General features: G+C 41.9%; 1 protein-coding gene across 1 annotated transcript in view; it reads right to left on the bottom strand.

The window, feature by feature from the left end:
* Atg4c (autophagy related 4C cysteine peptidase) overlaps positions 1 to 15,588 on the bottom strand; it is a 73,378-nt gene that overhangs the window by 38,214 nt on the left and 19,576 nt on the right. Inside the window, exons 3-5 of the mRNA XM_028870257.2 lie at positions 6,643 to 6,726; positions 3,452 to 3,685; positions 793 to 1,123 (exon numbers count right to left, since the gene is read on the bottom strand). Coding sequence (XP_028726090.1) covers positions 793 to 1,123; positions 3,452 to 3,685; positions 6,643 to 6,726 — 649 coding nt within the window. The remainder of the gene's footprint in view (positions 1 to 792; positions 1,124 to 3,451; positions 3,686 to 6,642; positions 6,727 to 15,588) is intronic.

Here is a 15,588-nt window from a genome sequence, read left to right as displayed (position 1 = left end):
TATCCTTATTTTTACTTAACTTTAAATGTTTCACTATGTATGAATACCTTTAATAAGTATAAGAAAAAAAAAAAAAAAAAAAAAAAAAAAAAAAAAAAATAGAAAAACACAATGAATTTTATTTTTTTTTTTTTTTTTTTTTTTTATTAAAAACACAGTAATTATGGCCAAATACAACCTGTAGCCTATATTTTTATACTGTAAGCTAAGAATGATTTTGACAATTTCAAATACTGAAAGGGAAAGAAAAATGGAAAACAGAAACTGTAAGGTCTGTAAAGCCCCAAATATTTACCTTTAGCCACTACAGGAGAACATGCAGAGCCTGGGGACACCTTAAAGGTTGGAAACTATGCTTTTGTGATTATGCTTTTATAAAAATTTGCTTCACTATTTATCATTCATATGAATTTGAAATGTGCATGGAAATGCTGAAACAATAATTTTAGCTCTTGACATCTCATTAGATATCAGTAAATTGGTTACATTACAAAATAATAATAATAACAACAACAACATGGTCTGCCTCTAGGTTGAAAGAGATGGTAGCTTTTAGAACATACAACAATATAATCTAATGAGAACCTACTTAGAATGAGACACTGTATATCAGTACCTACCTATAAGCAAGAAAGAAAACTCTGTCTGTAGTAAATGCAACTGTAGCCCCCAAGTCTTGACTCCCCACTAGCAAATGATAGCAGAAGATTCTCATGTAGCTTCAGCTGTATACACTCACTGACAAAGTTGGTATTTCTAAGCACAAGATGGAGGGGTTGAAAACAATGATACCTTAAAATGTGAGCAACCACTGCTGGTCCATACCAATCTCCAGCCTTTTTCCCAGACTTCTTCCCGAACTCTATCAGTCGATGTAAGCCGAAGACGGCCACAGGGGAATCTCCAAACCAAGAGATGATTTTCCTGTGATAAATCTCATTCTGCACTGCGTGGTCATCAGAATGCCTCCCGGTTGTTTCCTTCAGAGAAACTGCTGGAGTTCTGAGTTCTCTTTCCCCTGAAAGTGATGCTTCAAATGATGCAGTAAACTTTTTGACAGTGTTGGAAGTCCATGAGTCAGAGTCTGAATTCTCTACATGCAGTGCATCAGGCCAGGTCCAAGCTATAGCAATATATACATATCAAAATATATATATACACACACACACATACATAACAACACAAACAACACATATTCCTAAACATGTAAGTATGTAAATACAACCTGTTTGTTACGTATAGTGTTACTTGAATGTATATGATTTCAGGGCTGACCACTTGTAAAAGCTGCTTTGAAAGAGGGGGAAAAATGTATGCCAGGCACAGAGGTGCAAATCTTTATAATCACAGAACTTGGGAAGCTGAGGAAGGCTGACCTCTGTAAGTTCAAGTCCAGCCTGATATACACAGTGAGACTGTTTCAAAAAAGGAAAGAAGGAAGAAAGGAAAGGAGGGAGGGAGGGAGGAAGGGAGTGGGAGGGAGAGGGAGGGAGAGAGGGAAGGGAAGGAGGAAGGAGAGGAGGGTAGGGGAGGGAGAAAGGAAGAAAGGAAGAAGAAAGGAAGGAAGGAAGGGAGGAAGGAAGGGAGGGAGGGAGGGAGGGAGGGAGGGAGGAGGGAGGAAGGAAGGAAGGAAGGAAGGAAGGAAGGAAGGAAGGAAGGAAGGAAGGAAGGAAGGAAGATAAACAGTAAGCTAAGCACGGTAAGTCAAGCCCAGGGCTTGCTAGGCTGAAGCCTAGCCTACACAGGGAGAACCTGCCCTGAGGAAAAAAAACAAAACAGTGGGACGAGGGATACTTCGAGTCTGTCTAGCATGTTCAAAGCCCTGGAATCCATCCCCAGAAGAAAAAATAAAAAGACAGAGGAAACACTGGAGGAAAGAGGAAGAACAAAGAGGGGGGGGGGCAGCAGTGCTCAGGAGGCTGCAGAGGAGGACCATGACTGAAATTTTTATTTTTCCTCAACATGGTCTTCTGGTACCTTCCTTCGGCATACCATGATGGTTTGTTATAGAGTAATAGATTTCCTGTACATGAAAAGCTAGTGAATAAATCCAGGAACGCTGTAAGATCTAAACACAGCAAACAGAACCGTTATTTTACTGTTTTTAATACCGCAGCGCAGCAGTCTTCAAACGTTATTTGTAAGATAATGAAGCAAATCATTTTGAGTTTAGATTAAGTCACAGGTTCAGAGGCCTGCTCAGGAATAAACATTCGCACCCCTGCTCCTGAGAACACAGGACCACAAACAAATCACCCCCGAAAAAACTGCTCTAAACTGAGTCTTACTCAGTTGTGTTTAGGGGTAGATCACATTTCTGGCATATAAACAGGTCCTGAGTTTAATCTCCAATGTGTAAAAGTTTTAAATATTAAAAAAAAAATAACTTTTTCTTTGTATTAGTCACACTACTCACAAACTTTTGCTAAATAACTTCAATCATCTCTACAGAAAAGTTACTAGTGCAGGGATATTATCTAACACTTTAAAGAAATCTGATATTTAGTAGTGTCCAGAGATAATAGCCTAAAATGGTAAAACAAAACCCTCTTACAAATGTATACATTATAAAAAAAAACTGACTGATAGGAAAATGGCATTAGAAAGTAAATACAAGTAAGTTGTCAATAATCAAATTTGTCAATGTCAAAGAACATCAGTGAGATTTCTGAGGCGTTAAGAGTCTAAGTTCTGGGGCTGAGGAGATGGGTCAGGAGTTCAGAGTGTGCTGGCTGCTCCTGCGGAGGAACTGGGTTCAGTCCCCAGCACCCATGCTGGACTGCTCATCAGTGCCTACAACTCCAGCTCCAAGGGATCTGACATCTTCTGGCCTCCACACACACACACACACACACACATACATTTATTTATTTTAATAAATCTTTTTGTAAACTCTACACATAATGTTCTTATTAAGAATATACCTAAATTTTTAATATAAAGAATTACAGCCAGATGTGGTGGCACATGCCCAGCACTTGAGAGACAGAGGTAGGTGGATCTCTGTGAATTCAAGGCCAGCCTAGTCTACATAGTGAGTTCCAGGCCAGTTAGGGCTACATAGTGAGACCCTGTCTCAAAAAGTAATAATAATAATTAAGCTAAAATAATATAGAGAATTATAGATTACGTGTAAAGATAAAATTTTCAAAATACTACTGACACAGAGAAAATAAACCAGAGTAAAAATTCTTCTGCTCGGGACTTAATGAGCTGGAAACACTCCAGAGAATTCAACTAGAACAATAAAATGTAAATAAATTCACGGGGGTGACAAGATGGCCATGTTGAATCTGCAATTCTGAAAGGAGAGTCAGGAACGTGTGTGTAAGATACTCAGCTCAGCTCAACACAAATGTAATAGGTAAATGAGTTCCTAGAATTAACCTCATCGAGGTGTATGCTCTATACAAGCTGATGCTCAGAGCGAAAACAACTGCACTGGATTTACCTCTGCCGAGGAAGTGTAGTATGAGGCCTTGCGCCAACAGCATCTGGCCGGTCCTCAGTGTGCAGCCCCAGCCACAGTCGGTCGTCAAGGCTGACGCTTCGATTTGAGGAAATTCTTCCCGGTAGGTCAGCCAAATTCTAGAAATGAAATCCTTACGGAATTCTTCCACATTTCCTGCAATTACATGATCTTCAATGGTACATCCTGATCGTGCAGGCAACATCTTGTTTTCATCTACAAAATTTTTAAAAATGTAAGTTACATAGTATAAAGATAGGTGAAGAAGTATGCATGATGGCAATATCATTCCTGTTTTGTTATAAATCACGTCACAATCTTTCTGATCTTTTTTTCTGCTTATTTAAAAGGAATATAAGCTTTACACTGTCTAGTCAAATGAGAATGAACCTGAGAAGGTTTGTGCACTGGGGAAAGCAATACAAGGATTCACAGCCATGCTGCTGTTAACAGTGAACAGCTTGCACCCACGTAAAACCACTTCTTGGATGAGAAGGTAATGTAAAACACCTTTTCTTTCTACCTCCGTTGGCCCAGGACACACATATTAGAGCTCTTGGAAATGTGACTTGCAGCTGGGCAGTGGTGGCGCACGCCTTTAATCCCAGTACTCAGGAGGCAGAGCCAGGCGGATCTCTGTGAGTTCGATGCCAGCCTGGGCTACAGAGCGAGATCCAGGACAGGCACCAAAACTAAACAGAGAAACCCTGTCTTGAAAAACCAAAAAAAAAAAGGACTGTGACTTGCAAAAAACATGTCATGACTTGTCAATATGTAAAAATGTGTATAACCACATTGTATTGTCATGAATATTTACACTAAAATTATAAAGTCAAACTAATAAGCTATGGAGTAAGAATATAAAATTCTTAAAACATAAATGTTCTTTCATGTTCACATATAATTTTTCAGAGTTCTTTGCCACCCACACATATCATTTTAAAGGCCGTTATAGGCTGATTATCTCTAGCACAGTTATTATGAAAAAGCCATTGTTTGCCCAATAATTTACAAAACACTATTCTCGAAATGAAGTACCATTCCTCAATTATTCCCAAATAAACCATGCCACCTTTCACCTGCAACTGGAGACACTGGTTAGCATTAGTAGACTCTGCTAAGTATTAGTGTTGGCTGACTTGGATGCATGCAAGCTACAACTCTCAATTCCAAGTTCAATATCCAAAGCCCTTCTGAAGGATGTTAAAGGCTGAGAGTTTTACAGTGCACTTTCTCTTCATTCTTCCTTCACCCATCCCTTTCCTTCAGCTCATTCTGAAAAATGTCCATCACTCTAACTTCATATATATCCAGCAGATGCTAATAAACAAATGAATGCCAAGCCTCTGTTGACAAGACTTTCTCTCAATATTATATAGCACTTGAAGTTAGTTACAAATAAAAGTGCCTGGAAATTAAACATGGCACTACAATATGTCTAAATATGCCACTTTTGACGTTCAAATTTGTTTTAAATGTTATACAGTAGTTCCCAACTCTCATGCCTCATCCTGCAAACACATATCTAAGAAGTCATTCATTTCTCACCCTCTTCAGACCTAGTCAACACCGAATACCATGGAGAAACTGTCAGTACTAAACGAACTTTGTCCCAAGGGCTTTAAGAAGAATGAGGAATGCTTCAAAAACAAAAACAAAAAAACAACCATACAATAAAAGGTGAGGGAAGGGGGCATACAAATAAAATAAAATTGCTATTAATACTGGAGGCTTAGTCAGGCTGATTACACAATACTAAGAAATACTGCCTGTAATGTGTTCAAACACACCAGGCAGACAATGAGGCAGCCCCATGAAAGAATAGAAGACAAGAAGGAAAAGGTCCCTTTGCCATTTCATGCCTAAGTGCCCTGAATTAAAGGGACGAAGCAAAGTTTTAAAGGGGAAAAAATGCTCAGCACCTTTGGCCTTAACATGGAAACAAATGGCAAACAAGAGACTGCCCATGTGCTATGCTTCATGCACAGATGTGTGTGTGCGCTGACCTTACACATGAACATGAGTTATGACGCTAATTCAAAGAGTAATCTAATTGGAGGGGCTTTCTGGAGGGGACAGTCCTGGAGGACAACATACAATCAGGATGGGTTAGCCAACTGGAACAGAAAGAAGGCATTTCAGATGAAGGGAACGAAAGGTTGGTGGATGCTGGAGTCAACTATACATCCTGAAGACCTCTAGCATGTCTTTTCTCAGGCTGAGTGGTGTTTGCTAAGTTGTTTCTGAGGATAAACATGTGTTGAGCTACTGAACTAGTTGGACAACAAGTCTGGAGCTTGGTAAGTGGAACACTGGCCTTCTCATTGGCTGGCAAGCTGTTCAGATGACCAAAGATCACCCTACAGACAATGGACTCTCAACTGAATCTTGCCAGAAGGTGCTCTTCTATGAAAAATATTTTATAATACCCATGTTATTACCAGAAATAAAATAGATTCTGTAATGCAAAAAAAAAAAAAAAGAAAGGAAGAAAAAAGAAATACCAAGAACTACAAAACCTACACAAATAGATGGAGACTGAACAATACACTCGTCAATGACCAGAAGGCCATTCCACTGAGCATACAACACAATTTAAAAAGAAAGCGGAAGTGGAATTATGTGGGGGAAGAAGTCCAGAGGGAGAGGAGCGGGGGAACAAGAGAGCGAGTGGGACAATGCGCCCTGAAATCAGTGGGAGGATGAAGTCACCAACAAGAGGGGAAAATGAAGGATAAGGAAAGGAAAGTGTGGAAGAAAGTTCTGGAAGGAGTCTGCACCTACAAAGCCTAATTGACTCCCATGAATTTCAATACTGTAGAGAAGTAGAATGTGACTATTGGGCCTTGGAGAGTCACTGAGGTGACCATTTCTTTCCTTTATTATCATACACTAAAGTTATCACAGATCTTAACAAAGAACACAAGCATATCAACTCAACTAATATTTAGTACCTATGCAGAATCAAAGTCCAAAATATGAGGGCTGTAGTGAAAGAAGATATGATCCTTATCCTCAAGGGATGGACAAGGACCAAATCATATAGTAACACATTATGTCATAAAGAGTGTAGGTGGTTAACATGTCAAAACAGTTTAATCTGGAAATAATAAAAAGTTTAGCAATGAAATTCTTCAAAGACGTTTTTAATGCTTTACATGTTTATTACTTACCTTCATATTTAAAATGATAACATTTTCCAAGTAATAAAACAGGTGAATTTCTACTAAAATATGTCTTGGTTTTCAACACCCAACCTGCATGGAGAGAAAGAAGGCTGGGGTTAGGATTTCAAGGTGAGAATCCTGCAGTGGTTCTCTCCTCTTACCTGACTTCAAGTCACGATTATCACTATGGATACGCATTTTTAGAAGTCACAAAGTATTTAGACAGTGAACTAATGAACCAAAATTAGAGGCTATTTCTGCTAGTTTTAATAAATTTCAGTCTTGTAACCATAACCCATCACTTTAAAAACACAGCAGAGAAGACAAAGTGATTCTGGTTTACTTTGACACATCCCAATGCTCTTCTAGCACAAACTGAAAAGGTAGGAACTCCTGCTTCCCTCACACGATCTCTGTTCCTCAAGTAAGGAAAGATGATCAACTTTCTGAGTTGTCTCCCATCTCAGATACTTCAAAGGTGGGGAGTACTTGACAATCCCTGGAGGGAAACTTAAGGAAAGCACACAGTAGGCTAACATGCCTGGTAAAATCAGTCTCTGATATAACTGTCTAGGTGTCTATAAGGCGCTCAGACATCCTCATCTGACCTCTCAGTCTCCTGTCCTAAGCTCCAACTGAAGTCACAAACTCTAATTCTCAGGCTTCCTCCTTCTCATCTGGCAACACTGGGAGTCTAGTATTCTTTTTGGTGTCCACGATGGCATTAACCACTCTGAATTTCCCACGGAAAGCAGTGGTCCTCTACAGTGATGAACACTGCCGAGTGTGTGAAACCCCTGACTGCTAAGGATTAGGCTTGAACATGCCACAGTGGCACATGCAATAACTCCTGGACTCGGGAGACTGAGGCAGGAGGATCACAAACTTGAGGTCATCTTGGTCTACACAGAGAGACTCTCTCTAGAAAGAAAGCGGAGGGGATAGTTTTCTAAACACAAGGGCATGGATAGACAGAATTAAAGTTGACAGATGTGGTTCTAATGCACTATCTGCCTTTACATTTAACAGTTGTTAACAAAAGACTAGTGGTTTCTATGGGACTGTTCCCTAAGGGACTTTATACAAATAAAGAAAAATATGTATTTAAAGCCATAATGATATAAGGAAAATCTCTGAACTCGGCAAGAAGACAGAATGGAATCAGACAAACTAATCCGCCTTCATTGGACTTCACTTGGATTATCGGGAGGTGTCAAAAAGAGTTTCCATGTTCACAGTCTTTCCCCATTCTCAAAATGTCACCTATCACTGCCAAATGAAACTCCCAGTGGCTCAGCCTTAACTAGATAAATCTTCTGCTCAAGAGCATCCTACTGGACCAGTGAGATGGCCCAGTGACCTGAGTTCAAGCCCAGAACCCACAGGGTGAAAGGAGAAAACCAACTCCCACATCTGTCCTCTGATTTCCACACGAGTAATAAAATAGTGGCTAGAGAAACAGCCCAGAGGTTAAGAGTGCTGGCTGTTCCTCCGGAGAGCCCAAGTTCAGTTTCCTGATCCCATGTCAGGCAGCTCTCAACTGCCTGTTACCCCAACTCCAGGGAATTAACTGCCCTCTTCTGACCTTCACATGCACAGAACCACACTCAGACACACATGTATACACATAATTTAAAATGCAAAACAAGTTAAAAATAAATAAAATTTAAAAAATATCCTAGTACTCAACAGACTTAGCATGACCTTCTCGGTCTCACTTAAGATTGTGCACAATGTGATACAACTCAGAACCCTATTTCCACCTCTACTGGGCTACATTTCTGGACTCATGCTATCATCTGACAAAAGTGTCTCCCAGAATGTCAATCTATCTAAATTCTATTCCTTTCAGAGTGGCTTTTGTGGATATTTTCCCCCTTCCCCATGTAAATCTGGTTCTCTTCTCCTAAACTCTAATAGGGTATGGATAGTTATCAGTTTTGTGCACACCAGGAACTAGACTAGACTTTCCATATTTAGTCTTTTTTTAAATATTAGTTAAAAGCCCCAAAAAAAGAACCATCTTTTCTCCCAAAAAGCAGCAGGTTTCCGAGAACTCAGTAAAAACAAGCTCAAATTAAAACAACAACAAAACAAACAAACAAAAAAAAACAACTTTTAAAGAGAAATGCCTGACTTTCTTCCTGTGGTTTATTCTCTACCTACGTCTTCTGACCAACCACCCTTCAGTTTTTCCTCAGAAAAGGAAGTGAAAGTGATCTGGGACATTGAGTTCACATTTAACAAGAACTTGGGGTCATGGTGCTTTACAGTTACATATCAATCATGGGATACACATTCTCTCCTGCTCTTCTGTTTCCTGTGCAGACCCGAGCAGGGGCTGATGCCTCATGACAGACTGGCTTGCTCTACACTAGGTACCTAAGAGGGCTCCGTGGTTCTCAAAAGGACATTTTCTCTTTTTCCACAGGCACATGGGAGCTTGAACAGATCAACATATCAAAAGGTTAACATACACGTTGTACTTTTCCTTTTAACTATTTAGTTAACATTTTCCATTTATTGTTATAAATGCATTCATTATATGAAACTCCTTACTTATCTCTGCTCTAGCTCCTGATACTAAATCAGGGTACTATGGGGCAGACAGAAAAAACTGAAGGATATAAAAAACATAGAGCCATGGGGAAGAGGAGGGCCCTGGAGGAGAAGTAATTAACACTCACGATGTTTGAAAAAGCCATATGGAAGCCTAAATTTTATAAATTTCCTTAACACACACACACACACACACACACACACACACACACACACACACTCTCTCGAGAGGTGGGGGGAGAGAGAGAATGTGTTTAATTGGAGTTACCCTACAGAGGGATAATGCTCCTCCCAAAAGCATAAGTTACCAAATAAAAAGCCTTGTGCTGGGTGTGGGATACCTCTTCTTGAGTTGTTGAATCTTTGGGACACTCTCCCCAAAACAATGCAAGTTATTTCCACTGCTCTAGGTTGTCCACAAGAACTCAATGGTAAGACCTTCCTGCCAAAAACACCACACACTTTGGTCATAGGACTTGGAGAAATTAAGCTGGTACTGACCTGGAAGTTTCTTTCCTACTGGCTATCTGTAATAATACCAGAATAATCCTGGAAGGTGTGAAGTAGAACTTCTGGAGAAGAAAAGTCATCAACAGTCTTCCTCAGTTGTGACCCCTGCTAGCTACAATAACAACTAGCCTGGTAAGATACGCCATGGGTGCCATAGTGGCATTAGTATCATGAATGGTAAGATTCACCACAGGTGCCACATTGGCATTAATATCATGGATGGTAGCCACATTGGCATTAATATTATGGAAATAACCAACAACTTTCTGTTTGAAGTTAAGGCCAACTCCTCAAAAGGAACCTCCATGCCTGGTACTGTAAATCTGACCTTTTACTGGGGAGCCGTAGGTCCTAAGGGTGAACCTAATACTACTCTGGAAAATGAACATAGTATCAAATTATCTTCTAACTACTAATTTCTATGTCCACAGATGAGTACAACCCTCAGACCTCATCCGAGAAGCTTCTTTGTATGTGGACAACAGTTCATACGGAGACTTACAACTGACCAAAGTACAGAGAACAAATGTCTATCGAGTATACAGTCACAGATGGGACATCGACATCACACACCCTCCCCTTAACACCCAGGACACATCACTAAAGAAGGAGCAGGAAGGCTGTAAGAGAAGAAGGTGGGAAAGGCTAGGGCAAAGAGTGTCTTCTGGACATGGCGGAAACACTGCACTCATGACCTCACGTCAGGCGGAGCTGCCTGCACAATACCTCACGAGGTCACAGCAGTCACCCTTCCAGCATGGATGGAAAGGGGCTCACAAGTCCTCCCCCCAGCTGAAGAGTTCCGGCTGCTAGGCAAGGGGGTTTTCGTCAGGGTTGTGGTGCCTGGTAGCTGACCACGCTCCAGTGTATGCCCCCCATCTGTGCACATATGGGCAGCACAGCACTAGCTGGACTTAGTGGATGATTTTAAAAAGTAATAATTGGAGGGGGATGGAGAGATGCATAACCAAAGACAGTTGGAGAGGGAGACCGGAGGTGAATATGACCAAAATATGTTGTACACATGTATGAAATTCTCAAAGAAAAAAAATAAAAATTATCATTTTTTTAAAATCATAGTACAGGGTGTGGTACCACACACCTTTAATCCCAGCACTTGAGAGGCAGAGGCAGGCAGAGCTCTGTGAGTTTGGAGCCAGGGTGGTCTACAGAGTGAGTTCCAGGGCTATATAGAGAGAGACCCTGCATCAAAAAACAAACAAAAAATATGGAGCCAATGGATAAAAGCCTGAAACATAAGAAAAGGCCAGAAATAACAATCTTTTATATAAGTGTGTGTGTGTGTGTGTGTGTGTGTGTATGTGTGTGTATCGCTAGTGTGGATATGTGAGTGGGGCACAAACGCCACAGCACACAAGTGGAAGTCAGAGGACAACTTTGTGGAGTCGGTTTTCTCACTAAAACACACAGAAACTATCTTCAGTGGACTAGACCAAGCAGAAAAAAGAATATCAAATTGATATGGAAACACAAACGTTCTAGAATAAACAAAGCAATCCTGAAAAGGAAAAGTAGAGTTGGAAAATTCAACCTCCAATCCTTCACTTTATTACAGAACTATAGAAATGGCAGCGGTGTGCTGCTGGAATGCAGACTGACACAGAGGTGATGAGGAGAGCTGAGAGAGCAGAAATAAACCTCTGCATCATGATCAGCAGACTGTAGAAAATGGAAAACTGTATGGATCTAGGATATGCAAAGAGCTCCTACGACTCCATTGCAAAAAGAAAAATCACCCCATTTCAAACTGGGCAAAGGACCTGAATAGATATTTCTGTACAGATAACGAGGACGAGGACGAGGACGAGCTACTGGCCAGGATGGTCGTGACAAGAGGCTCATCAGGATTAGTCCCTGGGAAATGCTGAGAGAGAGAATGTGGGAATGCAAGCCAAACCCACAGTGAGAGCCGACTTCACTTTCCCAAGAATGGTTCTAACAAAGGAGCCAGAGAATAGGTTTTGACAGGGATCTAGAGAGGACTCAAGCCTCAGACCTGCTGGCAGGAATGTGAAATGGTGCAGCCCTTCTGGAAGGCAGCTTGGTAATTCCTCAAAAAGTTATAGTTATTGCTCAGCAATCCCACTGCCGGGTGCTGACTCAGCATTAAAGTTTCCGCAGCTGGTACTGACTCAGCATCAAGATGCGTTCATACAGAAATCTGTACAGAAGCACCCACAGCAACTCCAGTCACAGCAACTCCAACTCAACTGATGAACAGCAAACAAAATGTCAGCTTCCGCCACACGATGAAACATCACGTCATCATATAAAAAGGAACGACTGGCCGATCATGGTGCCATGGAACCCCAGCACTCTGGGGTGAGGAAGATCATGAGTTCAAAACTAACCTGAGCAAGATAGTTTAGGAACTACCAGAGTTAAATGAGACCTTACCCCCAAAAAGAAAAGATTTAGGACTGAAAGGGTACCTCGGGGAAGAGTGTATGTTTACTACATGTAAAGTCCTGAGTTCAATCCTCAACACTTTGAAAAAATACTTTTAACTTTTTTTATGTGTATGGGTGTTTTGTCTGCGTGTATATCTGTGCACCATATGTGTACTTGGTTGCCCTCGTAGGCAAGAAGAAGGTGTAAAATTCCTGGAACAGGAATTACAGACAGTTTTAACCACCATGTGAATCCTGGGAATTAAATCCAGGTCCTTTGTACAGAGCCATTTTTTTTTTTTTTGAAGTTGTATACTTCAACAGATATATTTTATTTTACGTGAAATACATACCAAATTTTTTAAAGTTCAAGAAATTTTAATTTAATGTCATGTTCTATCAAGTTATAGCTGTCTATACAGCTAGCTAACCATCACCCCCAGGGAGACAGAAGCCAAATAAACTCATTATGTTTAACATGATTTTACATCAAGAGCTTTGACTAAAATTAGTTACATTCCTAGTTTATGTGTCTGAACATCTTGTGGAAACTAGCTGTGAGGTGAATCTTGATTGTCAACCTCATGAGATCCAGAGTCAACCTAGAGACAAGCCTTTGGGGAGGGAGGTCTTTAAAAGCATTTCCAGAAAGGTTTAATGAGGGGAAAGCCCCTCCCCCAGAGTGGGCAGCATCCTCTACAGATGCCCAGGTACAGAGAGGTCCAAGGAGAGACCAGTGCCCTTGCTGGCCCGCCTCCGCTTCATGCTGGTCAACGTGTCTGTTCTTGTCTGTTCTTGCCACCGCTCCGCCACCACAGCTGCCGCCACCACAGCCACACGATCTCCCACTAACATCGGACTCCCACTTCTTCAGTCTGCCGACATGGACAGAAGACCAGCAACTCTCTAGACCTTCAGAACCAGACTGGGCCTGCTGAGAACCAGACAGGGCCTGCTGGAGCATCCAGCTTCATGGACTGACTGTTTACTAGGTTCTCAGTCCCTCCAGCACGCAGGCAGCCCTTGCTGGACTACTCAGGTCCTATGCTGTGAGCCACTACAATAAATCCCTTTTTATAACATACAGAAAACTAATAGTAAAAAGTGCCTGCTACTATGATAAACCTGAACTATGTGCTTCTTAGGCCTTTGGAACTGGTTATACAGAAGGAATAAATCCCTGAATACTATAAAGAGAGTTTAATGGGCCGCTCTTGTAAGACTTTGGAAGACCAGCACACGGAGAGAAATGTGGACAATGGAGGTTCAGAACACACAGTGTGACGGGAGCAGGATTCTGATGGGAGTGGAGTTACAGGCGTTTGTGTTACGTTCCGGAAAAGCTGCATCCCACCTGTGTCCTGAGAACCTAGGTAAGAGTAAATTCAAAAGTCAAGACTAGTTTGTTTGGCAGAGGAAATGTGAAACCCGGAAGGCTCATCATCTTACACAGGTCCACAGGGAGAAAGAGTAACAGGACAGTACAAAGACAGAAGAGGATGCTGTGGGTCTGGGGAGACGCTCAGCAGGAAAGGGCTGGCCGTGTAGGCATGAGGACCTCAGTTTGGAGCTCCAGCTCCCACATGAAAAGTCAGTGCAAAGGCATATATTGATAATCCCAATGCTGGGGAGGTAGAAACAGGATCTCCAGGGCTTACCAGGCCAGTCTACACAACTGCTGAGCTCCAGGTTCAGTGAGAGACCCTCTGTTAAAAATTAAGGCAGAAAAGTGACTGAGGAAGGTACAAGATCTCTGGCCGCTACACACACACACACACACACACACACACACACACACACACACACACACACTCATGTGTACACAAACACAAAATAAAGTGTGATTTTGAGAGTAAAAATGGACTTTATAGTTGTAGATAGGGTAGATACTGAGAAAGCAGCTGTGACGATTAAAGAGAACCTCTAGGAAAGATGCCCTGAAGGTATGACATCACCCACCAAGGGCTCCACCACGTGGAAAAATAAATCCTTTTGAAAGGAAAGAACCTAAATTGAGAACGCCACTAAAAGTGATTCCCTTCTCAAAAACAAGCATCAAGGCACACAGAGGCCACCACAGCTTTGGGCCAGGTGGGCCAGGCTGGATCTCAAACTGGCAGAACTTGGCAGAATCATCCATGTGGTACTCGCTTTTCAGGCAAGAAAGATGCAAGAACGAGGCTACAATGGAAACGGGTACCGGGTTCCAGAAAGCCACAGAGACCAGGTAGCGTGCCTGTGTCAGGGTCCCTGCAGGAAGGCCCCAAGAGGGCATTACCGGAATATGTGATGGTAAAGCCTACATTGCCATAGAAATCCCAGGGTGCTGGAGAGCCAAGACCACTTCCATCAAGAGAAGCCGTTGGGATGGCGGGGAGCCAGCTGAAGAGAGAAGGCCTGTGTGCTGCCGGAGGCAGAGCTGGAGGAGTGGAGCTAAGCACTGTGGAACCCAGGTGATACCATCAAATAGGCACTGGTGCCAGACATGGCGCTGCAGGACTTGGCATCTGTCCTGGACTTGGTGTCGCTTAGATCTGATCTTTCCTTGGATGCCCCCATACCTCCCTCTGGAATAGGGCGTTATTTGTGTCAATGTGGATTGGAACTATATAACTTGCTTTGTTTTGTTTAGAAGTTCACAGTTAAAAGATTGCCTTGAGATAGCCTCGAGATGGCCTGGAACCTTTTCCAACGGGCCCTGACTGTCTCTGCCCCAGGGTTTTTATAGAGATGCCTAGGGGGTGGAGCAAAAGACCTCCTCCCCCAGCACAGCCAAGTGCAGACCATCTCAGACACCTGCACTCAGGCCCATGGTCCTAATCATCCTCTATTCGGACCTGCTGGGTAAAGCCACAAGGAACCTGAAAATGGGCTCCCACAGGTGAGTAAAGATACTTGCTGCCGGGTCTGATGACCTGAGTTTGATTCCCAGAACCCACACGATGGAAGGAGAGAACTGACTCCTTCTTCTGATCTCCACACATGTACTCAACAAACAAACAAATAAATGTAAAAAGATAATTTTTAAAAGGTGAAAAAAAAAAAAAAAGATTGCCTTGAATCTCAAAACAGACTTTGGAAACTAGAACAGTGTTGGGACTGTTTAAGTCTGTGGGTACAGCTAGAGACAGATTAAGATGCATTTTGTATTAATGAGATGAAAATGAGATTTAAGGGACCAGGAGTGGGATATTGTGATTTAAATAGATTTGTTTGGGTGTCACGTTGACAAGAGGGGGAGTCGTGATGGCTAATTTTTAATGTCAACTTGACTAAATGTAGAAATGTTACCATGGAAACGTGTGTGTGTGTGTGTGTGTGTGTGTGTGTGTGTGTGTGTGTGTGTGTGTGTGTGTGTTCCCAGAAACATTTCTCTAGGGGGAAGAGATACCTTAGATGTTGGTGACACTGTTCTGAGACACAGTCCCAGACTGAAGAAAAGGAGACGACACAGGACACACCAAGCACACAC

The sequence above is a fragment of the Peromyscus leucopus genome, chromosome 2, assembly GCF_004664715.2.
Source record: "Peromyscus leucopus breed LL Stock chromosome 2, UCI_PerLeu_2.1, whole genome shotgun sequence".
NCBI classification, from domain to species: Eukaryota; Metazoa; Chordata; class Mammalia; order Rodentia; family Cricetidae; genus Peromyscus; species Peromyscus leucopus.
Note: the sequence above shows the minus strand (reverse complement) of the source record. Positions and strands in the feature narration are given on the sequence as shown.